The sequence below is a fragment of the Mustelus asterias genome, chromosome 8 (assembly GCF_964213995.1).
Source record: "Mustelus asterias chromosome 8, sMusAst1.hap1.1, whole genome shotgun sequence".
Classification (NCBI taxonomy): domain Eukaryota; kingdom Metazoa; phylum Chordata; class Chondrichthyes; order Carcharhiniformes; family Triakidae; genus Mustelus; species Mustelus asterias.
The window spans coordinates 51,934,029-51,960,663 of NC_135808.1; the positions used below are offsets into that span (position 1 = coordinate 51,934,029).

The window sequence follows — 26,635 nt, forward strand, 5'->3', positions numbered from 1 at the left end:
TGGCTAGCTCAGTTAGCTAGTGTGTGTTTCAGAATAATGCCACAAGTGCAGGTTCAATTCCCGTTCCAGCTGAGGGACATGGGACCTATCACCTCGCCCTGCCCCGAGAATGGAAGGCAATGGCAAACCAGCAGAGACAAAAATTTCCAAGGAAAACAGCTCCAGATGAAATACTAGCCGACGATGATCCAAGGACCTGCTTTGAGCAGAATACACAAACCCCAACATGCATCTCATCTTTTCCAAGAACCTTAATTTTGAATTGTACACACAACAGTTTTTACAAGTAGTTACAACACATACTAAATAACTGCTTGAAAACCCATTGTCTCATAAATACAGACTGGCCACTTCAGTGAGGGGACGGAGAACTCATTTTGCCTGATGGGGCATATCCAAGAAGTTCCACAAATAAGATAAGGAAGCGATTTCATAGCCTCAATCTATACCTCAAGTGCTAACAAACCTTTGCAAAATGGCAATGCATGCCGATCCACTAAATTAACTTGATAAAAAGTGCAACTTCACCAGATTTTTTCTTTTGCCTCAAAGTCCATTTTCCCGTTTTCACTGAAGCTACTGATTGATCAATGATGGCCTCCACAAGATCAACAGCTATAGCTGCTCCAAGTACTATCAACGGTTTTTTTTGTTGCTCTTCCACTTACCCTTCCGACTGATTTTTCTGGTAGCACTGCTCGAAGTCTTCTTAGTATCCATCACTGTGTCTAACACTGCAGTGCTGGTAGGTACAGCTTCCAGCCTGTTCTCTATGTGCCGCAACTTGGGGTGAAAGAAAATAAACGACAAATTAAATACAACAAACATATGGCTTTAAAAAACTACCTGTGCTGTAGCAAAAAATCCTAAGAAAGACCTGAGCAAGAATTGGAATGGAATTAGCCAAAGGGAACACAGTCAAAGGGCTACATTTTGAGGATGCTTGGAAGGCAGTGGGTGGAATTCCAGAGCGCAGGGACAAGACAGCTGATAGTTCTACTGCCAAATGGAGCTAGGAATGCTCAGCAGAGCACAACTGGAAGAGCAGAAAATGTGACCTGGGATGAAGGGCAGAACCAGGTTGGAAAGACAAAGAGAAGCAACAAAGGCAGATGCATAAATTGGAATTTTGAAACTGAAGCACTGAGGAAAGGCAGCCAAGATAAGTAACAACAGGGAGTGGTAACAACAGGAAGTGATGTCAGCAGGATCAGGGTGCAGAGTTCAAAATGTGTGAGACATTAAGACTATGGAACTTGGGAGGCCAGCAAAGAGGACAATGATACTCAGTTTGGGTTCTGCCAGCGCCAGTCAGCTTCTGACCTCATGACAGCCTTGGTTCAAACATGGACAAAAGAGCTGAATTCCAGAGGTGCAATGAAAGTGACTGCCCTTGACATCAAAGCAGCATTTGGCATCAAGGAGCTCTAGCAAAACAGGCGTTAATGGGAATCGGGGGAAAGCTTTCCACTGGTTGGAGCCATAACTAGCATAAGGGAGATGGTTGGAGTTATGTCAATTCTAGGACTTCACTATAAGAGTCCGTTCGGGCCAAGAGTACTAGACCCAACCATCTTCAGTTGCTTCAATGACCTTTCCTTCCATTATGAGATTAGAAGTGAGGATGTTTGCTAATGATTGTATTATTCAGCATTGTTTGCAACTCCTCAAATACAGAAGCAGTCCATGCCCAAATGCAACAATACCCAGACTTGAACTGACCATTCGCGCCACACAAGTGCCAGGCAATGACCATCTCCAACAAGAGAGAATCTTACCATCGCTCCTCGACATTCAATGGCATTACCATCACTGAATCCCCCACTACCAACATCCTGGGGCATTACCATTAACCAGAAACTTAACTAGACTAGCCATATAAATACAATGGCTACAAGAGCATGTCAGAGGCGAGGAATCCTGCAGCGAGTAATTCATCTCCTGACTCCCCAAAGTCTATCCATTATATACAAAGCACAAATCAAGCATGTGATGGAATACTCTACAGATGCGTGCAGCTCCAGCAACACTCAAGAGTTTGACACCATCCAAGATACAGCAGTCCGCTTGAATGGTATCCGTTCCACAAACATTCACTCCCTCCACCACCGACACTCATTGGCCACAGTGTGTACAATCTACAAAATTCAAAGTCGGAACTCACCAAGGTTCCTTAGACAGCAACTTCCAAATCCGACTAGAAAGGTAAGGGCACCAGATACATGGGAAAAACACCCTCCCCTCCAAGTCACATGCCATCCTGATTTGGAAATATATCACTGTCACTGGATCAAATTCCTGGCACTCCCTCCCTAACAGCATTGTGGGTGTACCTGCACCACACGTACTACAGCGGTTCAAGGCTGTTCACCACCACCTTCTTAAGGGCCAATGAGAATGGACGATAAATGCTGGCCGAGCTAGCATCGCCCAGTAATCAATTCAAAAATAAGAAAAGCAATCAAGTCTGGAAGTGACAAGGGCCATGAATCAGATTTTAATAGTAGTGGGATGAAGCAAGGATAGAGAGGGGTAGATTTGGAGGTAAAAGGAGACGAGGTATTGGTGATGGACAGCATGCTCAGTTCAGGCTAGTGCACAATCCTGAGATTCCACAACATCAGTTTAAGTAAAAGTTTAGAAAGGGGACAGGAATCAGAGTTCAGATGCAGATACTCTGTTTGTGATTGAACAGGATGGCATTGCTCTTGTCAATGCTCAGGTGTAGAATGGTCACAGTTGCAAATTCAAGGGTGGTGGTGATGGAGAAATGGAGTTGGGCATTCTGGTTACAGACAAGAAAACTGACCCAATAAGCAAATGATACCACAGAGCAACATATGGTTCAGGATTAGGAAAGGACCTGAGAAGAAGAACACCACAGCAGAAAGAAGGAAGGCCATGTTATAGAAAGAAGTTGAGGGAGATAAAGAACAGCATAGGAAACAGCCATAGGAAAATCACACAAGGTAATGTGTATGTAGGATGGAAAGCACACTGAAGTCAGTCAGAACTAGCATCCAATTTTCTTTTAAGCAAAAATGTCCATTGATGCTTTACATGTTGAACAGGTGTGTGTGTGACAGGACAAAATTAGCTCAAAGTTCAACCGCATCATAGTCAGATACTGTGTCAATATTCAAAGTTCAAATCCTGGAAGCTAGGGATCAATATAAAATTCAGCTCTCAGATCGAAAATGGACAGTGAGCCTCAAAGGCAAGAGTTTTAAACAAGACAAATGTTGCAGTACAAAGAATGATTATAGCAGATAGAAATAAAGTGAGGTAAGAGAATCATGAAGCTGGGGCAGAGGAGATGTGAAAAATCTAACTTGCTATTTCACAGCAGTAGAGATAATGTTACAAAACCCTGAATATGTATTATTGAAACATCAGTTTATTTCAATGTCAAAGTTGGTGCTCTGAGCATATTTAAAAATCTAGAATTGTCCAGCACCTGCTGAACGTTATGATGTTACTTTCCAAAACAATGACCAGTCACCACTAATTTTAACAGCTTGATCCGAGTAAACATTTCAATTCTTTACTGAATTTCGGAACCAGAAGAAACAAACGCCATTCTCAATGGTTTTTGCCAAGTTTAAGAGAAGGAACACCGTGCTGGACACTAATTGACATAATTTGGGAGGCAGGGGAAGCAGGTGTGGTGACGCTATGAATTACAAAAAGGTAAAACCATTTGAGATACTTACAGCAGCTTTGGTCTGATTGACTGTATCCCATGCCGAGGCCAAATCTAAAACACAAAAAAGACTATTACATTTCAAACATTTACAACTTGTAACCTAACATTTTGCATCTCAAGTCCTCTTGCTCCCACCCCACCACCCTCCCCACCCTCCAATTTGTCCATTTTTAATTTAGAGGGTGGGGTTGTATTTTTATAATTATAAGTCTGTCTGATTGGGAAAGTTTCTACCCAGGAAACCCAGTAAATGTATTACTATTTAGAACGATTTTATTCCGTATGCTGAACCAGTGAGAGAAGAGCTCACTTGATCTGAGGAGTTTTCATAGCATTCTGGGCAACTACGCTCAATCAGCCACGCCAACCGAATCCAGGTGGATCTCTGAATTTGTTTTGCCTGCACTTCAAACTAGGGCTGCTGGCGACAATCTGGCCCTGCCAATTTCAGCTTTGGTTTTAGTGTTGTCACTGTGCCAGTTGACTATGTCCAATGAGGTGAGTGATGCCAGTACCATGCAAGGAAATATCCAACAATAGGTGCTAACGGATCAGATACAGCATGTTTAGATCCAGAATAAATCATTTTCCTAGCAATGACCCAGTGGCCCTCAGCCACTCGAGGGGATATCATTGCATTTCCCAATAACCAATTCAATACCAGTACTCTGACTGGTATGTTAAAAAAAATAGGCTAGAATGTCCATTTCCAATGAACCTGGGCTATTTTTTGCACTCTCAAATCCAGGACACTGCAATCCCCACTCAATTCACAGAACTTAGCAAAAACACATAATCAAAACTGCAATTTTGGAATCTCCACAATGTTTCACTGTATTTGAAATTCACACCAGGATTTGTTAACTGATATCACACTTGGCCATATACTTGGAACATGTTTTGAACTGCAAGCTGCAATTAAATAGCACCTGTAACTTAGTAAAAAAAGGTGGCAAGGCACTTCACAGGAGTGTATTAAAGCAGAATTGGACACCAACTCATACAGAGATAATAGGGCAGTTGGCCAAAAGCTTGGTCAAAGAGGGAGCATCTTAAAGGAAGATGAAGTTGAGGTGTGGAGAAATTTAGGGAACAAATTCCAGAGCCAAGGGCCGAGACAACTGAAGACACGCGACCAACTGTGCAGCAATTATAGAATCATAGAATCTACTGTGCAGGAGGGGGCCATTTGGCCCTTCAAGCCTGCACCGCCAACAATCCCACCCAGGTCCTCTCCCCATAACCCCACATATTTACCCTCCTAATCCCCCTAAGGGGCAATTTAGCATGGTCAATCAATCTAACCCGCACATCTTTGGACTGTGGGAGGAAACTGGCGCACCCGGAGGAAACCCATATAGACATGGGGAGAAAGTGCAAACTCCACACAGTGACCTGAAGCCGGAATTGAATCCAGGTCTCTGGCAGCGTTTAAGCACAGTAAGAAGTCTCACAACACCAGGTTAAAGTCCAACAGGTATATTTGGTAGCAAATACCATAAGCTTTCGGAGCACTGCTCCTTCGTCAGATGGAGTGGATATCTGCTCTCAAACAGTGCACAGACACAGAAATCAAGTGACAGAATACTAATTAGAATGCGAATCTCTACAGCCAGCTGTAGACACTCTAAACACGTAAAAGAAGCCATCCCCTATGGACAAGCCCTCCGAATACACAGGATCTGCTCGAATGAGGAGGATCGCAACAGACACCTCCAGACGCTGAAAGATGCCCTCATAAGAACAGGATATGGCGCTCGACTCATCGATCAACAGTTCCGACGTGCCACAGCGAAAAACCGCACCGACCTCCTCAGAAGACAAACACGGGACACGGTGGACAGAGTACCCTTCGTCGTCCAGTACTTCCCCGGAGCGGAGAAGCTATGGCATCTCCTCCGGAGCCTTCAACATGTCATTGATGAAGACGAACATCTCACCAAGGCCATCCCCACACCCCCACTTCTTGCCTTCAAACAACCACGCAACCTCAAACAGACCATTGTCCACAGCAAACTACCCAGCCTTCAGGAGAACAGTGACCACGACACCACACAACCCTGCCACAGCAACCTCTGCAAGACGTGCCGGATCATCGACACGGATGCCATCATCTCACGCGAGAACACCATCTACCAGGTACACGGTACCTACTCTTGCAACTCGGCCAACGTTGTCTACCTGATACGCTGCAGGAAAGGATGTCGCGAGGCATGGTACATTGGGGAAACCATGCAGACGCTACGACAATGGATGAATGAACACCGCTCGACAATCACCAGGCAAGACTGTTCTCTTCCTGTGGGGGAGCACTTCAGCAGTCACGGGCATTCAGCCTTGGATCTTCAGGTAAGCGTTCTCCAAGGCGGCCTTCACGACACACGACAGCGCAGAGTCGCTGAGCTGAAACTGATAGCCAAGTTCCGCACACGAGGACGGCCGAAACCGGGATGTTGGATTTATGTTACATTATCAGTAACCCCCACAGCTTTCCCCCTGATCTTGCAGAGTCTCACTAGCTGTTCTGTCTGGAGACAATACGCATCTCTTTAACCTGTGTTGAATGCTCCCTCCACCCACATTGTCTGTACCTTTAAGACCTGGCTGGCTGTAGAGATTTGCATTCTAATTAGTATTCTGTCACTTGATTTCTGTGTCTGTGCACTGTTTGAGAGCAGATATCCACTCCATCTGACGAAGGAGCAGTGCTCCGAAAGCTTATGGTATTTGCTACCAAATAAACCTGTTGGACTTTAAGCTGGTGTTGTGAGACTTCTTACTGTGTTTACCCCAGTCCAACGCCAGCATCTCCACAGCGTTTAAGCAGGCAGTGCTAATCACTTGCCACCATAACTGTTAAAATTAAATTAAAATTGGGAATATTCAAGAGGCTAGGATGAAAGCAGCGCTCATATTTCAAAGTTGTGCAGCTGGAGGAGGTGAGAGAGACAAGGAGGGATGAGGCTATCAGGGACTAGAAAACAAGGACGCACATTTTTAAACAAAGAACTGCTTAACAAGGGGCCATTATAGATCAGTTTATGGAAGGAAGAATGTGGAAGGCTGGTCAGAAATGCATTAGAATAGCCAAGTCTAAAGCTAAAAAAAGGCACAGGTATGGGTTTCAGCAGCAGATCAGCTGAGCATGGGTGGAGTCCATTGATGACACGGGGAAGAAATAGGTAGTCTCAGTGATGGCATGGATGTAATAGTTGGAAGCTCATCTTGGGAGACAAATGGCACAAAGGTTGCAAAGTTTGGATCAGTCTCACACAGTTACGGCAGGGAGGGGTGGAGTTAGTAGCTATGGAATGATTTACCAGCGGGAATCAAAAACAATGGCTTCAGTCTACCTATTATTTAACTGGAGGACATTTCTGCTCACAGTACTGGATGTCAAATAAGCAGTCTGATAATTTAACAGTAGAGGAGTCAAGAGAGATAATGGTAAGGTAGAGCTGGGGGTCTTCAGCATACACATGAAAGCTAATGCTGTGCTTTTTGATGATGTTGCTGGGGGACAGCGTGTATATCAAGTTAGGAGGGAACTAAGAATTAATCCTTGAAGACAGCAGAGTGCAGGAGCAAAAACAGACATCACTGCAGGTGATCCTCTGGTTACAAAATAGTTTACACAGTAAGAGTTTTAACAACACCAGGTTAAAGTCCAACAGGTTTATTTGGTAGCAAATACCATCAGCTTTCGGAGCGCTGCTCCTTCGTCAGATGGAGTAGAAATCTGCTCTCAAACAGGGCACAGAGACACAAAATCAAGTTACAGAATACTGATTAGAATGCAAATCCCTACAACCAACCAGATCTTAAAGATACAGACAATGTGATTGGAGGGAGCATTAAGCACAGGTTAAAGAGATGTGTATTGTCTCCAGACAGGACAGCCAGCAAGTCCAGGAGGCAAGCTGTGGGGGTTACTGAAAGTGTGACATAAATCCAACATCCCGGTTTAGGCCGTCCTCATGTGTACGGAACTTGGCTATCAGTTTCTGCTCAGCGACTCTGCGCTGCCGTGGCGTAAAGGCCGCCTTGGAGAACGCTTACCCGAAGATCAGAGGCTATTCTGTGCCCTGTTTGAGAGCAGATTTCCACTCCATCTGACAAAGGAGCAGCGCTCCGAAAGCTAATGGTATTTGCTACCAAAAAAACCTGTTGGACTTTAACCTGGTGTTGTTAAAACTCTTACTGTGTTTACCCCAGTCCAACGCCGGCATCTCCACATTACAAAAGAGTTAACAATGGAACCAAGCAATTGTCGTTCCACCCAGCTGGACAACAGTGGAGAGGTGTTGGAGAAAGATGGTGTGGTCATTGAGTCAAAGCTCGAGAAGGACAAGGAGGGAAAGTTTCACAGGATGTTATTTGTGACTTTCATAAGTGCTGTTTTAAAACTGCGGCAGGACAGAAAGCCCGATGAGAAGGATTTAGACATGGAGCTTCAGGGAACACAGGCACAGATTTGGGAGATGAAAACACATTCGAGTTTGGAGGGAGAAGGGAGGTTGGAGCTGGGGCAGTAGTTTACAAGTTTGCAAAACTATTTGGAAAGCACATTCAATACCTTCACACTGCCTGTTGGTTGCTGAAACACTGTATTTCTGGGTACATGGCCTAGATTTGACCCTGGCGTTCTCTGCTATTTTGTGACCTATTCTGACACTTATCTGGACTCACAAATGAGGAATGGTCATTCTGCTGAGGTAACTCAGCAAGCAGACAACACTCCAGCAAGAACAGAACTCAGTGAGAGCAGTCCCTGGTGATAATGCACCTTTAAGAGGCAATTTGAAACTGAACTTCAGAACCCACCCACCATTTACTGTCAGCTCTGCTCAGTGGTTAGCATTTTTGCCTCAGAGTCAGAAGGTTGTCGGTTCAAGTCCCATTCCAGGAATTGAGAACAAAAATCAAGGTTGACACCCCCATGTACTCCTTGAAAAAGATTCCATATCACTATTTTGAAGGGGAGCTATCCTCAATGCCCTGGCTACTAAAATAGGTAGGAAAACAAGTCGCAATGAGGAAATATGAAATTTGACAAATGGATATGGATAGGTTAAGTGAGTGGGTCAAAATTTGGCAGATGGAATTTAACGTGAATAACTGAGAGGTTATCCAATTTTGTTGGTGGAAGAGAGAAATTCAAAATGCTTCAGTGCAGAGGGATTTGGGTATCCGTGTGCACAATCGCAGAAAGTTAATATGCAGGTGCAGCAGGTAATAAAGAATGCAAATGGATTTTGGCATTCATTGCTAATAGACTAGAGTATAAAAGTAGAAAAGTGCTGCCGCAACATATAAAGCGCTGATTAGACTGCATCTGGAGTGCTGCACACAGTTTTGGTCCCCTTACTTGAGGAAGGATGTAAATGCATTAGAGGCAGTTCAGAGAAGTTTCACAACATTGATTCCAGGGATGAAGGACTTGTCTTATGAGCCGAGATTGAGTAGTTTAGGCCTATACTCGCCAGAGTTTAGAAGAATGAGAGGCGATCTAATTGAGGTTTACAAGATGCTTAAGAGGATTGACAGTAGATGTACAGAGGATGCTTCCCCTAGTTGGACTTTCTAGGCTAAGGGGTGGTAGACTTGAAACAGAAGTGATGAGGAATTACTTCACACAAAGGGTTGTGAATCTGTGGAATTCTGTGCCCCAGAGTGTACTGGAACAAACTTGAGATAGGTAGGTTTTCAATTAGTAGAGGGATGAAAGGTTATGGAGAGTGGGCAGGAAGGTGGAGATGAGGCAGAGATTAGATCAGCCATGATCTTATTGAATGGTGGATGACTCGAGGGGCTGAATTGCCTACTCCTGCTTCTAGTTCTTATGTTGTGTCTTTAAGAACATAAGAAATAGGAGGAGTAGGCCATCTAGCCCGTCCCGCCATTCAATAAGATCATGGCTGATCTGATAGTGGTTTAGTTCCACTTACCCGCCCACTCCCCATATCCCTTAATTCCCTTATTGATCAGAAATCTATCTACCTGTGACTTAAACATATTTAACGAGGTAGCCTCCACTGCTTCAATGGGCAGAGAATTCCAGAGATTCACTACCCTCAGAGAAGTAGTTCCTCCTCAACTCTGTTCCAAACTGACTCTCCCTTATTTTGAGGCTGTGTCCTCTAGTTCTTGTTTCCTTTCTAAGTGGAAAGAATCTCTCTGCCTCTACCCCCTTCATTATCTCATGTCTCTATAAGATCTCCCCTCAGCCTTCTAAACTCCAACGAGTACAGGCCCAATCTACTCAATCTTTCCTCCGAAGCTAACCCCCTCATCTCCGGTATCAACCTGGTGAACCTTCTCTGTACTCCCTCCAAGGCCAATACATCCTTTCGCAAATAAGGGGACCAAAATTGCACACAGTACTCTACTTTATTTATTGCTCAAAGAAAAATCGTGAAAACAAATCATCACACTGCTGTTTGAGAAAACTTTGTGATCAAATTGGCTGCTGCACTTTCTATATTACAACAACGTCTACAGTTTAAAAATACTTCACTGGTTGAGTGGCCCTTAGGGAATGTCTCGTGATCACGAAAGTCGCTGTGTAAAAATGAATACCCTTTTCTTTATAATGGTTCTTTGGTCACATGATCAACATGATCACCATTCTGTTGCACAGACTGGACTTCTTAATCACTAACAGCGGTTTGGGGAACTAAATCTAACTGGATGAGATTTGTAAATCAGCACCAGTCTACCTTGCCTCGTATTCGGACTCTGCATCAGTCCCGGGTTTAGCAGGGATGCGTTCTTAGACTTGTTGTTCCACATCTTGTCAGCTCACCTAAAACAAAAGCAAGGCAAGAGAAATTAGCAACACTGATTTTCAGGTTATAATTTGGTTACATTTCAAGCTGCGAATCCCAAACTCAAGGTTCCTTTTTATCTCTTGGATCTGCGATATTAATCAAGAAATTTGGTCAAAAACAATAACTAATATTTAGTTAATATCATTTAATGATAGTGATGTTCTGGGTGCCAGATATTGTGCATACAGTTGAAATCTGGTCAGTATGCTCAGGTGGGACTTTGGCACAATCTAGTCCTACGCTGCTCAAATACATCATTCCAGCCATTAGATATTGCTAGTGAGAGATGCAGTGATTCCAGATGTTCAAAAACATGAATGGATTTGGTACAGTGGATTCAGACTGAGCATCCAAGTTTGTTGGCTCTTTTGCACATACATCATGGAGCATTGGGCAGCACTTGGAGATCAAATCCTCATTCCCATTACCTTACATAGATTCCAAGTTGTTTTTGCTGCTAACAGATTTAGGATTTTGATCATGTGTCCTGATTTGAAATGCTTCCGCCAATAAAGCAATGATGCCAAACGTAGCCATTTCCAAACATCCAGATCCACAAAATGCTAACTGGCCAAACCAACAAAGCAGAAATTAAATTACAAATAATGTTGAATTTCCTGGACTTTGGGAGCCAGATTTGCAGGACCTCAATAACCATGTGTCATATCAGCTGGGATCAAGGTTGAAATGGAACCCATGTAATGGAACGAAGTCTCCTTAGCCCAGTTTCTGAAGGTCACAAATCCACACTTATCACTAAATCACAAGTCTCAAAAACGCAGCAACAGTGTGGAAAATGAAAGGCATATTACCACAGCAGAATAGAGGAGACTTTGCCCTATACAACTTGTGCTATTTCTCTGGCCTAAGCACATCTGCACAAGGAGCACAAAACTCAAAACTGCTGCAATGTAATACAGGTGACTCATCACCTGTTCTACAGGTGTTATTAGTGGTCTCTCACTGGTCAATATGCGGTGGCCATCAGTTAATCGTTTTTCCCCCACTTAACAATTACAGAAGATACACTGTAGTTTACACTTTGTAGCAGGTATATGCAACATGATTCCCTTCTCGCCCAACCATACCACAAATGGACAAAGGCAGCAGTGTGGGAGAAAACAGATGTTCACCTACTTAACTCTCTGGAAGACTGATCAAACATTGTATATGCAACTTTGAAACAAAAAATACTGTAATGAAGCATCCAATGTTATCTGATTCCATCACATAGTACAATGTATTACCATGGACCTTGCCAAAGGGGTAACCCGACTTGTTCCTGACCCAACCATTCGCCTGCAGAGAAGAATATGGGCTTCAAGATAATTATTCAGAAATGATGTGTTCAGAATGCTCTAAGCCTTATCCAAGTCTCTATATAAGTCTCCATATAAATTCTCATCTTATCTTGAAGATCATTTTGCAGTACTGATGATTCAAAACTGCTCAAAGGTTGCTCTGGTAAAAAGAACACATGTCATCACTCTGACCAAATCAGGTCAAGTTACAACAAGGCATTAAATTACCCTGCCTAAAATACAAGAAAGGATATTCCTCCTCCAATAACCGGACTAAATTCTAAAAATGTACACTTTTGTGTTTTCCAGTGAGTAATTTCTTATAAAACCAAAATACTGCGGATGCCGGAATCCGAAACAAAAACAGAAATCTGACAGAGCTGACGAACCTCTGACGAAGGGTCATCCAGATTCGAAACGTTGGCTCTATTCGCTTTTCACAGATGCTCAGACCTGCTGAGATTTTCCAGCATTTTCTGTTGTGTGTGAGCAAGTTCTTATCACTGGCTGTATTATGGAACATGTAACCACTTAGGTATTTTGACCTTTGCTGTTCCTGAAAATAAACTCAGTTCCACGTGTTTAAGTGGGTTTGAAGGTGAGGTCACTCCTAGCATTTCCAAGAAAGGTGGAGAATGTGTACAGTGCATTAAACTGACAGCCAATATGTTCATTGCTGTGTCAATACCCCACAATCCTCCTGCTGACGTGACTTAAACCAGTTTAACAAGATTAAAGTGATCCTGTAGCTCTTATTGCAGTGAAACAATGCCTGCCCACCACATTCCTTCATTCACACTGCAAATAAATCACAGAGCTGCAAGACACCCACAGAAGTGGCATCCATCTCAATCTGAAGCACATTACAACAGTGACCACACTTCAAAAGTACATTATTGGCTGTGAAGTGCTTTGGCCATAAATTATTTCTTGCTTTGCAGAAGTACGAAGTATTTCACTATAGAGAAAGACTATAGAGAAGATTTTCATTGAACCTATAGACAGTGTCACACACCAGAATCAATTTTAGCATTTGAGCTTTCCAACACAGACATACTGTGTTCCAGACAGTTTAAAGTGAACAAGCCCTAAGATAAGAAAGCCAGCATCAGTAAAGGTACACTGTGTTGGATCCTGCTTAAAACTTGAGATCAGTGCACCATAGTCTCGTGCACAGATGTCATTCTGACATTATGAGATGAAGTTGTATAAAAAAATTATTAGCTCTCTGGTTATTTTACTAAGACCTTAACACTCATTAAACACCTTTTAATCTGCCCACAATTGGCCCAAGTCCCACTTTCTCACTCTTACATTATAACTCAAATGGCTGTTCCTTACAGCAATCTAAATGACTCATTTATGTAAATTAAATGTTAATAGTCCTCTACTGAAGTTAATGGAATGACTCCATGATTTACTCCTTTTTACATTACAGAACCCCTTTCGTAAATGCAGCAATTCACTTGGTGTCAAATGCATTCCCCCTTTACATTACACAGTTTATTCAGTACAACTGAGCAATAAATGCACACAGCCACATTTGTTTGCACAGTCACGTTTGCAAATCTGGTTGAGGCTGTTTCCCAATGTCAGGAGTACATCGCTAAACAGGGAGTCTGATAAATAAATGACAGCAGGTGGCAGAAAGTCACAACAGACATGTTACTGCAGCTGCAACCTGCACAAAGTCCAATTTACACACTGGCATCAAATGACCAACCCACGAGAATTTACAGCAGTGTCATGTCAGCTCTCCTTAAATGGTGAAAGCTAGAGAATTAGACAAGTAAAATCTCCATTAGCCACCCTTGGTAAATGGCAGATAAATGAGTGCCCCCAGATTTCAGTCAGGTACAACAAATGCATAAAAACAAAGACAAGTTTAATACAAAATTTGACTTGAAACTGTCCTCGAGCTATGAAGCTGACTTGTACCACAGCAGAAGATTGCAGTTAGCAGCTGAGAAAGAACTGACATCTGGCACAAGGCTATGTTCTACAATGTTTGGCCAATAATTGCAGTGCAGATAACAGAGGTTTGTTTTAAAACTGAATAGAAAAATGGCCAACCACTTTGATGGAATGGATGAATTTGGAGGCACTCTGACATGTTCACGAGTATATGCTGCACGTCATTAAACGTGATGCACAACAGCCCTGCGCTAGCCATCTAACAATGCAAATTAAAATCATGGAAACCTGCAGTGCAGGAGAAGGCCAATCAGCCCATGGAGTATGCACTGACTGTCCAACAGAGTATCCCACCCAGTCCCTTACCCCTTTAACCTCATGCGTTTAATCCACTAATCCCCCTAACCTACACATCTTGGGACACTAAGGGGCAATTTAGCATGACCAATCCACCTAACCTGCACATCTTTGGACTGTGGGAGGAAACCAGAGCACCCGGAGAAAACACACACAGGGAGAGCAAGAAGACTCAACACAGACAGTCACTCAAGTTCGGAAATGAAGCCGGGCCCCCGGTGCTATGAGGCAACAGTGCTAACCGCGGCACGGGCAGGGAGGAGGGCCGGCAGCCGAGCCCAGGGGTAGAGAAGGGCCCGCAGCTGAGCCCGGGGGTGGAGGCGAGCCCGAGCCGGGAGGGGGGGGGGGGTCCACAGCAGAGAGCATACCCGCGCAGAGAAGGGGGTTGAACGTGGCAGAGAGCACGCAACCGCGGCGCACGCACGGAGGGGGGGGGGGGTGACCGTGGCACGCGGAGGGGGGTGACCGCGGCACGCGGAGGGGGGTGACCGCGGTGCGCGCGCACAGAGGGGGGAGGGGACCGCGGTGCGCGCGCACAGAGGGGGGGCGACCGCGGTGCGCGCGCACAGAGGGGTGGGGGCGACCGCGGCGCTCGCGCACGGACGGGTGGGGGCGACCGCGGCGCGCGCGCACGGAGGGGTGGGGGCGACCGCACGGAGGGGTGGGGGCGACCGCAGCGCGCGCGCACGGAGGGGGGGGCGACCGCTGCGCGCGCGCACGGAGGGGGTGGGGCAACCGTGGCGACCGCGCACGGAGGGGTGGGGCGACCGCTGCGCACGCGCAGAGGGGGGGGGCGACCACAGCGCGCGCGCACTGTGGGGGGCGACCGCGGCGCACACGGGGGGGGCGACCGCGGCACTCACGCGGAGGGGGGGGGGGGCCACCGTGGCGCGCGCGCATGGAGGGGCCGACCGCGGCGCGCGTGCACGGAGGGGGGGGCGACCGCGGCGCGCGCGCATGGAGGGGGGGCGACCGCGGCGCGCAGCGCACGGAGGGGGGGCGACCGCGGCGCGCGCACACGGAGGGGGGTCGACCGCGGCGCGCGCACACGGAGGGGGGGGCGACCGCGGCGCGCGCACACGGAGGGGGGGCGACCGCGGCGCGCGCACACGGAGGGGGGGCGACCGCGGCGTGCGCACACGGAGGGGGGGCGACCGCGGCGTGCGCACACGGAGGGGGGGGGCGACCGCGGCGTGCGCACATGGAGGGGGGGGGCGACCGCGGCGCGCGCACACGGAGGGGGGGCGACCGCGGCGCGCGCACACGGAGGGGGGGCGACCGCGGCGCGCGCACACGGAGGGGGGGCGACCGCGGCGCGCGCACACGGAGGGGGGGCGACCGCGGCGTGCGCACACGGAGGGGGGGGCGACCGCGGCGTGCGCACACGGAGGGGGGGCGACCGCGGCGCGCACGCGGAGGGGGGGTTGACCGCGGCGCGCGCGCGGAGGGGCGGTTGACCACGGCGCGCGCGGGGAGGGGCGGTTGACCGCGGCGCGCGCGCGGAGGGGGGGGCGACTGCAGCTTGCACGGAGGGAGGGGGCGACCGCGGCACGCATGGAGGGGGGGTGCGACCGCTGCAGGGAACGTGCACACGCGCAGAGGTATGGGCGACCGCTGGAGAGAGCGCGTACGCACGGAGGGGGGGGCAACTGCGGCAGAGAGGGCGCGCGTGGGTGGGGGCAACCGTGGCAGAGAGCGCACGCGCAGAGGGGCAACCGTGGCAGAGAGCACGCATGTGGATGGAGGGGAACTGCAGCAGAGACTGCGTGCGAACAGGAGAAGCAAGAGTGGTCTGCGCTCTCTGGATTAATCTTCTGGTGCCAAAGATCACCGATAAGGGTTTGAGCAAATGGGCTGTGGCAATTGCAGAGACAGATTATTTCATGCAAGTGAAAGTAGACAGACTTCATGTTAAGAGTAAATGTAGTCAAACTATATTCAAACGACATTAAAATTTGATAATCCACTGTGCTCTTTTACGATCAACACCCAGTTTTGCCACGTCACTGGGGAAGAAAGTATACAATCCAGTCTAAAACAGAAAAAAACATTTGGGGCAAGTACTCACAAAGGTCTGAGGCCAAGTGGTGTGACAAAGTCTGAAGCAAGATACCGGGACCTTGGAATGACTATCTACAGATTCCTAAAGGTAGCAGGGCAGGTTGATAGGGTGGTTTAGAAGGCCGATGGAATCCTTTAATTTATCAACTGGGGAATACAGCCCGGAGGTTATGCATAAATCATCATGAATATTGTGTGCAGTTCTTGTCATCTCATTACAAAAAGGATGCAATTGCATTAGAGAGGGCACAGAGGAGATTTATAAGAGTGTTATCAGGACAGGAAAATTGCAGCTATGAGAAATTTTAGCACGTCTGACAGCAACTGTGGAGAAAGAATAGAGCTCACGCTTCAAATCTGGGTGATCCTTCATCAGAGCTGAAGACAGTAGAAAATAGGGTGATATTTATACTGTTATGCATGATGTGGAGATGCCAGTGTTGGACTGGGGTGGGCACAGTAAGAAGTCTCATAACACCAGGTTGAAGTCCGACAGGTTTACTTGGAATCACGAGCTTTCGGAACGCTGCTCCTTCATCAGGTGATTCACCTGTTGTCTTTAACCTGGTGCTGTGAGACTTCTTACTATACTGTTCTGGTGCGGGGAGGGGGATTCACAAAGATTGACTTAGAGAAAAAGACAAAGGGAAGTAAATGCTGCTGATCATGGCTAAGGAGGTTGTTGATAGCAGCCATTAAGAGATCAGAAGGTGTAAATGGCAGAATAAACGTACAGTAAGAAGTCTCACAACACCAGGTTAAAGTCCAACAGGTTTATTGGGTAGCACAAGCCACAAGCTTTCGGAGCGCTGCCCCTTCATCAGGTGAGTGAGAGTTCTGTTCACAAACAGGGCATATAAAGACACAAACTCAATTTACAAAATAATGGTTGGAATGCGAGTCTTTACAGGTAATCAAGTCTTAAAGGTACAGACAATGTGAGTGGAGAGAGGGTTAAGCACAGGTTAAAGAGATGTGTATTGTCTCCAGCCAGGACAGTTAATGAGATTTTGCAAGCCCAGGCAAGTTGTGGTGGTTACAGATAGTGTGACATGAACCCAAGATCCCGGTTGAGGCCGTCCTCATGTGTGCGGAACTTACTGTGCTTACCCCAGTCCAATGCCAGCATCTCCACATCAAGGATGGGGGGGGGGGGGGGGGGACCATGAGAGAGAATAAGGATATAATAAGGAACCATAAGAGAACCATAAGGAATCCATAGTTTGGGGAAAAAGATGGAAAGCAAGATTTTTAAAAAGTGGAAAATGAAAAGATGGAAGAAATGAAAAAATATTTCGGCATATAAATAAATTAGATAAAATGAGGCAGAGTGGGAGAAGAGAGTTCATGCTCGGAAGTGGTGAACTCAATGTTCAGCCCGGAAGGCTGTAAAGTGTCTAATCAGAAGGTGAGGTGCTCTTCCTTCAGTTTGCATTGGGCTTCACTGGAACATTGCAATAGTCATGATGTGGAGATGCCGGCGTTGGACTGGGGTAAACACAGTAAGAAGTTTAACAACACCAGGTTAAAGTCCAACAGGTTTATTTGGTAGCAAAAGCCACACAAGCTTTCGAGGCTCTAAGCCCCTTCTTCAGGTGAGTGGGAATTCTGTTCACAAACAGAACTTATAAAGACACAGACTCAATTTACATGAATAATGGTTGGAATGCGAATACTTACAACTAATCCAGTCTTTAAGAAACAAAACAATGGGAGTGGAGAGAGCATCAAGACAGGCTAAAAAGATGTGTATTGTCTCCAGTCAAGACAGCCAGTGAAACTCTGCAGGTCCACGCAACTGTGGGAGTTACAAATAGTGTGACATAAACCCAATATCCCGGTTGAGGCCGTCCTTGTGTGTGCGGAACTTGGCTATCAGTTTCTGCTCAGCGACTCTGCGCTGTCGTGTGTCGCGAAGGCCGCCTTGGTGAACGCTTACCCGAATATCAGAGGCCGAATGCCCGTGACCGCTGAAGTGCTCCCCAACAGGAAGAGAACAGTCTTGCCTGGTGATTGTCGAGCGGTGTTCATTCATCCGTTGTCGCAGCGTCTGCATAGTTTCCCCAATGTACCTCGGTCCCGAGGCATGGTACATTGGGGAAACTATGCAGACGCTGCGACAACGGATGAATGAACACCGCTCGACAATCACCAGGCAAGACTGTTCTCTTCCTGTTGGGGAGCACTTCAGCGGTCACGGGCATTCGGCCTCTGATATTCGGGTAAGCGTTCTCCAAGGCGGCCTTCGCGACACACGACAGCGCAGAGTCGCTGAGCAGAAACTGATAGCCAAGTTCCGCACACACAAGGACGGCCTCAACCGGGATATTGGGTTTATGTCACACTATTTGTAACTCCCACAGTTGCGTGGACCTGCAGAGTTTCACTGGCTGTCTTGTCTGGAGACAATACACATCTTTTTAGCCTGTCTTGATGCTCTCTCCACTCCCATTGTTTTGTTTCTTAAAGACTGGATTAGTTGTAAGTATTCGCATTCCAACCATTATTCATGTAAATTGAGTCTGTGTCTTTATAAGTTCTGTTTGTGAACAGAATTCCCACTCACCTGAAGAAGGGGCTTAGAGCCTCGAAAGCTTGTGTGGCTTTTGCTACCAAATAAACCTGTTGGACTTTAACCTGCTGTTGTTAAACTTCTTACATTGCAATAGGCCAAGGACAGACCTGTGGACATGACAGCAGGATGGTGTGTTGAAATGACAAGAGACAGAAAGGTATGAGTCCTGCTTGCGGACGGATCAACCGTGTTCAGCAAAGCCATCATCCAACCTGCGATTGTTCTCTCCGATGTCGAGTAGACAGCATTGGGAGCTGTGAGTGCAATAGACCAGATTAAAGGAGGTGCTCATGCTGAAGAGTGTGTTTGAGCCCTTGGATGGTGAGCAGGGAGGTGGGTAAGCGGGCAGGTGTTGCACCCTCTGCGATCACATGGGAAGGTGCCGTGGGCAGGGCGGTGAGGTACTGGGTGTAATGGAGGAGTGGACCACGATATCCCGGAGAGAATGGTCCCTGCGGAATGTTGACGGGGGAGTGAGGGGAAGATGTGTTTTGTGGTGGCATCATGCTGGAATTGGCAGAAATGGCAGAGGATGATCCTTTGAATACAGGTGCTGGTGGAGCGAAAAGTCAGGACAAGGTGGTCGCTATCCTGGCTCTGGGAGGGAGGAAAGGGAATGAGAGCAGTAATGGGAGGGGGTGGTTTCAGGTGAAAGCAGTTCAGGAGAAAGTCATAGATGTTTACAACATGGAAACCGGCCCTTTGGCCCAACTTGTCCATGCCGCCCTTTTTTTTTAAACCCTCAAGCTAATCCCAATTGCCCGCATTTGGCCCATATCCCTCTATACCCATCTTATCCATGTAACTATCTAAATGCTTTTTCAAAGACAAAATTGTACCCACCTCTACTACTACTTCTGGCAGCTTGTTCCAGACACGCATCACCCTGTGAGAGAAAAAATTGACCCTCTGGACACTTTTGTATCTCTCCCGTCACCTTAAACCTATGCCCTCTAGTTTTAGACTCCCCTACCCTTGGGAAAAGATATTGACTATCTACCTTATCTATGCTCCTCATTATTTTATCGACCTCTAAGGTCACCCCTCAGCCTCCTATGGCCTTACCAATGTCTTGTACAACTTCAACAAGACGTCCCAACTCCTGTATTCCATGTTCTGACCAATGAAACCAAGCATGCCGAATGCCTTCTTCACCACTCTGTCCACCTGTGACTCTACTTTCAAGGAGCAATGAACCTGTACCCCTAGATCTCTTTGTTCTGTAACTCTCCCCAACGCCCTACCATTAACTGAGTAAGTCCTGCCCTGGTTCAACCTACCAAAATGCATCACCTCACATTTGTCTAAATTAAACTCCATCTGCCATTCGTCAGCCCACTGGCCCAATTGATCATGATCCCGTTGCAATCGGAGATAACTTTCTTCACTGTCCACTATGCCACCAATCTTGGTGTCATCTGCAAACTTACTAACCATGCCTCCTATATTCTCATCCAAATCATTAATATAAATGACAAACAACAGTGGACCCAGCACTGATCCCTGAGGCACACCGCTGGTCACAGGCCTCCAGTTTGAAAAACAACCCTCTACAACCACCATCTGGCTTCTGTCAAGAAGCAAATTTTGTATCCATTTAGATACCTCACCTTGGATTCCATGAGATTTAACTTTATGCAACAACCTACCATGCAGTACCTTGTCAAAGGCCTTGCTAAAGTCCATGTAGACAACATCAACTGCACTGCCCTCATCTACCTTCTTGGTTACCCCTTCAAAAAACTCAATTAAATTTGTGAGACATGATTTTCCACTCACAAAGCCATGCTGATTGTCCCTAATCAGTCCTTGCATCTCTAAATGCCTGTAGATCCTATCTCTCAAAATACCTTCCAACAACTTACCCACCACAGATGTGAGGCTCACTGGCCTGTAATTCCCAGGCTTTTCCCTGCAGCCCTTTTTAAACCAAGGCACAACATTTGCCACTCTCCAATCTTCAGGCACCTCACCCGAGACTATCGATGATTCAAAAATCTCTGTTAGGGGACCCACAATTTCCTCCCTAGCCTCCCACAAAGTCCTGGGATACACTTCATCAGGTCCCGGGGGTTTATCTACCTTGATGCGCTTTAAGACTTCCAGCACCTCCTTCTCTGTAATATGTATACTCAAGACATCACTATTTATTTCCCCAAGTTCCCTAACATCCATGCTTTTCTCAATCGTAAATACTGATGAGAAATATTCATTTAGGATCTCACCCATCTCGTGGATCCGCACACAGATGACCTTGTTGATCCTTAAGAGGCCCTACTCTCTCCCTTGTTACTCTTTTGCCCTTTATGCATTTGTAGAGTCTCGCATGGGTTGGCCAAAGAGGTTGGCCATCAGAATGCTCAGGGACCCTCCATCCTTCTGGGCATATTTTCAATTTACCTGGAATCAAACTCATTGTTCAAAAAGTGCAGACACTCTAACAGTGTTCTCTAAATACAAAAAGAGCAGTGCAAGCAGAGTTCTCCTCAGGGAAGGAGACTTGCAGTTCTAACCAGTGGTATAAATACCTTGTCTGCCTTGAGCAGATTTGTGCTGAGAAAGTGCAGACACTCCTGAATTCTGCAGTGACTAGGCTCAAACAGCAGCTGCAGTATAAATGCACCAGCAAATATCACAGTAGAGGTCAATTTCAGGAACAGGTGGATTTGTTCAACTGCACCAAATGCCCCTTCTGCTCTACACATCAAAACTCCCAATTTCACACAGACAGCACCTGGGGAATGGAGCAAAGATGAGCATAGCAATTAATTACCCAGATTCCTAAATTTGCTATCGCTGCACAACTTGAATGGAGGGCGGCACGGTGGCACAGTGGTTTGCACTGCTGCCTCACAGCGCCAGGGACCTGGGTTCAATTCCGGCCTTGGGTGACTATCTGTGCGGAGTTTGCACATTCTCCCAGTGTCTGCGTGGGTTTCCTCCAGGTGCTCTGCTTTCCTCCCACAGTCCAAAGATGTGTGGGTTAGATTGACTGGCCATAATAAATTGCCCCTTAGTGTCAGAGGATTAGGAGAGTAAATATGTGGAGTTAAAAGGGATAGGGCCTGTGTGGGATTCTTGTGGGTGCAGGCTCGATGGGCGAAATGGCTCCCTTCTGCATTGTAGATTCTATGGTTCTATCTAACTTACTGACAGAGCAAGCCAGGGCAGGTGGTGGCGCAATGGAATTATCACTGGACTAGTAATCCAGAGACCCAGGGTAATGCTCTGGGGACCCAACTTCAAATCCCACCATGGCAGATAATGAAATTTGACTACAATAAAAATCTGGAATTATAAAGTCAAAGGATGGCCATAAAACCATTGTCGTTTGTCCCATCTGCCTGCTCTGGGGATGTAGGTAGATGTTAAATATTCCATAAAACAATTTGAAGATGAGGGAATTAATGTGGTGCACTGGCCTACATTTCTCCATAAACCTTCACCACCAAAAACAGATTGCATCATGGCTTGTGGTAGCTTCCAGTGCACAAATTTCCTTTTGTGTTTGCAAAGTAGTTCATCACGCTTAAAGCTCTTTGAGACATTACTGGGAGATAAAAAGTATGTGTTAACTCAACTAGCAACTTAAACTCTGCATGAATTTTAATTATTTCCAGAATCTTTCCAAACCATACAGATACAGTACTTGCAACACAATTAATCCAAACATGACCATTCCATTTACTTTTCATCTACCCATTTCTTGAACATTCAAAAAAGCATTACAAATACTCAAAATCAAATTGAAAGAGAGCATACACACCAGATCCGTCAGCATCTCTAAAGATAAGACAGGTGAACGCTTTGAATATAGTCAAAGGATCAATCCTTGGCACTTTAACCTGTCTTCAGATATTGGTAGACATATGGTGTAATCACAGCACTTTCAACTCTGCCTCATATTTCTCCATGGGTGGAGTGCTACAAGTCACTCCCATATGTGGTCCAAGTGTATGTTCAGGAGCATGCCCACATTTACCAAAATCTAATGCTACAATCATGGTGTAACAGTAAGACCCTTCTAGAATCTGGACTGGATATTGACACCTCATATACTTCACCAATATTCTTGAAAGATCAATGAAACGTTTAGCGAGTGGAGGCCAAAGGAATGAGTGGGGATGGGTCAGGAGGTACATACGTACTAATCTGAAGAAACATCATTTCAGAGAACAAGGGCTCAATCAATGCTTTCCTGGTGGATAGTTAGTACTAATTCATTCAAATACAAGTTAGATTCCTTGCAGACAATAACTTATTTGAGACATTATACGAGTAATTTGAGACATGATGTGGCAAGTGTAGCAGGCTAGGAGGAACATATGATTTTTGACCTATGATTCCCAAAACCCTCTACTCCTGGGGTTTCCCAAACCAGTGCCTAAGTCAGTTATAGACAAACTGATACAATGATTATTCAATAACTTCAGTGTTGTTGCATCAAGGTGGTGGAAGGTACCTCTGTCTGACATGAATGGTGAGCTGCAATTTTTGAACAATCCTCCTTACCTAGCTTAAGTACACACTTCAAAGTCTGTAGCTTTTTCTTAAGCCCCTTCACAAGAATCCCTTGTTTCCATTTTTAAAAAATTCCTTCCCAAATCCTTTATTGCGAACACACAAACTATGAAAAATTCTGATGGTGGCACCCAGCAGTTCAGATTTTAATGTCCCCTTCATGCTTTACTAAGGTAAAGGAAGATTACAAACGATCAACTAGTCAGTTTATGTGAGAGGGTGGATTTTGATCTATTTGCCCTCCCTTCTGTCTGAAGTAGCATCCATGCAAAACCACCGCTGGTAAGACAAAACAAACCAACATGGATTTGAATGAGGGTGATAACAGGCCAATTTCAATTCATTTGCTTAAAAGCTGTTTTAAATAATACCATATGAAAATTTTCACCTTTTAAAACAGCATTTGTTTAGGGTGTTGCTACAGTACACAATTTCACATTAACTCTATTTGAGACTTTGCATTTAAGAGTGTTGGAGCTATATTCCATGATGCAGATTGACACGAGTAGTTTATCAACACTTTTCATTCAGATTTTAGTAAATGTGTGTCCATTAGAACTAAAAGCACCACAATCATATAAATAGAGATTTTGATCTTCTAAATTATGGCTGTATCTGGAGAGAGTAACACCACTACAGGCAGGAGTAATTGAGTGTCTGGGTGCAAATGGATATAGAGCAAGTTTAAATGCACATTCTCATTGACTTGCATTTAGATCAGGTCCCTGATACTAATAGATGTGCTTTTGAGTCATGGAGACAGATCCTTCCAAAACTCTGGGCCCACAAATTACAAACAAACCAGCAAAAATGAGACACAAGCACAAATAGGCATGGCCTTCAAGGGCTGGATTGTTAGGAGGGGTGCATAACCTTGTCAAAGGGACTCCCTGACATCTTGCACTGCGTAGTAGTACCCGTTCTGAGAAAACATCTACTGACATACTATGAGTACAATGATTGACCAATGTCTCTACTTTCTCAGGAGGCTAATGAAATTTGGCATGTCCGCTACGACTCTCACCAACTTTTACAGATGCACCATAGAAAGCATTCTTTCTGGTTGCATCACAGCTTGGTATGGCTCCTGCTCTGTCCAAGACCGCAAGAAACTACAAAGGGTCGTGAACGAAGCCCAGTCCATCACGCAAACCCACCCTCCCATCCATTGACTCTGTCTACGCTTCCCACTGCCTCGGAAAGACCCCACACACCCCAGACATACTCTCTTCTACCTTCTTCCGTCGGGAAAGAGATACAGAAGTCTGAAGTCACGTGCCAACCAACTCAAGAACAGCTTCTTCCCTGCTGCCATCAGACGTTTGAATGGACCTACCTCATATTAAGTTGATCTTTCTCGACACTCTAGCTATGACTGCAACACTACACTTGGCACCCTCTCCTTTCCTTCTCTATGTATGGTATGCTTTGTGTATAGCATACAAGAAACAATACTTTTTACTGTATGCTAATACATGTGACAATAATAAGTCAAATCAAAAGACCAGTATTGGAGTACATTTAAATTATGAGCTCATTGCATGGTAGCTTCTACCATGTATTCAGATTTCTCAGTAAGAAGTCTCACAACACCAGGTTAAAGTCCAACAGGTTTATTTGGTAGCAAAAGCCACTAGCCTTCGGAGCGCAGCTTCTTCGTCGGGTAAGTGGGAGTTCTGTTCACAAACAGAAATCATCATATTCATCAGCCGCACTCGCAAGACAGCCCCAAACATCACCCAAGCACAACGCAACGCCATCCACGCTCTCAAGACCAACCGCAACATTGTCATCAAACCAGCAGACAAAGGAGGGGCCATTGTCATACTGAACAGAACGGATTACTGCAAAGAAGTGAACCAACAACTGAACAACGGGGAACACTACAGACAGTTACCCGCAGATCCGACCAAAGAACACACCCGTCAACTCAACAGACTGATCAATACCTTTGATCCAGACCTTCAGAGCACCCTCCGTGCTCTCATCCCATGTACTCCCCGCGTTGGAGATCTCTACTGCCTCCCGAAGATTCACAAGGCAAACACACCCGGCCGTCCCATCATATCGGGTAATGGGGCCCTGTGCGAGAACCTCTCTGGCTATGTCGAGGGCATTCTGAAACCCATTGTACAAAGAACCCTCAGCTTTTGTTGCGACACTACGGACTTCCTACAGAAACTCAGCACACATGGAGCAGTTGAACCAGGGGCACACCTCGTCACAATGGATGTCTCGGCACTCTACACCAGCATCCCCCACGACTATGGCATTGCTCCAACTGCCTCAGCTCAACGCCGACAACTGCCAGTCTCCAGATGCAATTTTACAACTCATCCGCTTCATCCTGGACCACAATGTCTTCACCAACAACCAGTTCTTCATCCAGACACACGGAACAGCCATGGGGACCAAATTTGCACCTCAATATGCCAACATCTTCATGCACAGGTTCGAACAAGACTTCTTCACCGCACAGGACCTTCAACCGATGCAATACACTAGATACATCGATGACATTTTCTTCCTTTGGACTCATGGTGAACAATCATTGAAACAACTATATGATGACATCAACAAGTTCCATCCCACCATCAGACTCACCATGGACTACTCTCCGGAATCTGTTGCATTCTTGGACACATGCATCTCTATCAAGGACGGTCACCTCAGCACTTCACTGTACCGCAAGCCCACGGATAACCTCACGATGCTCCACTTCTCCAACTTCCACCCTAAACATGTTAAAGAAGCCATCCCCTACGGACAAGCCCTCCGTATACACAGGATCTGCTCAGGCGAGGGGGATCGCAACAGACACCTCCAGATGCTGAAACTTGCCCTCATAAGAAAAGGATATGGCGTTCGACTCATCGATCAATAGTTCTGACGCGCCACAGCGAAAATCTGCACCGACCTCCTCAGAAGACAAACACGGGACACGGTGGACAGAGGACCCTTCGTCGTCCAGTACTTCCCCGGACCGGAGAAGCTACGATATCTTCTCCAGAGCCTTCAACATGTCATTGATGAAGACGAACATCTCACCAAGACCATCCCCACAACCCCACTTCTTGCCTTCAAACAACCGCACAACCTCAAAACAGACCAGTGTCCACAGCAAACTACCCAGCCTTCAGGAGAACAGTGACCACGACACCACACAACCCTGCCACAGCAACCTCTGCATGATGTGCCGGGTCATCGACATGGATGCCATCATCTCACGTGAGAACACCATCCACCAGGTACACAATACATACACTTGCAACACGGCCAACATTGTCTACCTGATACGCTGCAGGAAAGGATGTCCCAAGGCATGGTACATTGGGGAGATCATGCAGACGCTACGACAACGGATGAATGA

At 46.1% G+C, this 26,635-nt stretch overlaps 1 protein-coding gene across 9 annotated transcripts in view; it reads right to left on the minus strand.

Moving 5' to 3' along the window:
* The window catches only part of cep350 (centrosomal protein 350), a 206,232-nt gene that overhangs the window by 155,489 nt on the left and 24,108 nt on the right, over positions 1-26,635 (minus strand). For 8 of the 9 annotated variants that reach the window (XM_078217956.1, XM_078217960.1, XM_078217962.1 and 5 more), the window contains exons 2-4: positions 10,426-10,511; positions 3,714-3,757; positions 669-783 (exon numbers count right to left, since the gene is read on the minus strand). In XM_078217956.1, coding sequence (XP_078074082.1) covers positions 669-783; positions 3,714-3,757; positions 10,426-10,498 — 232 coding nt within the window. In that variant the 5' untranslated portion in view covers positions 10,499-10,511. The remainder of the gene's footprint in view (positions 1-668; positions 784-3,713; positions 3,758-10,425; positions 10,512-26,635) is intronic. The other variant, XM_078217961.1, reaches the window with a different exon arrangement.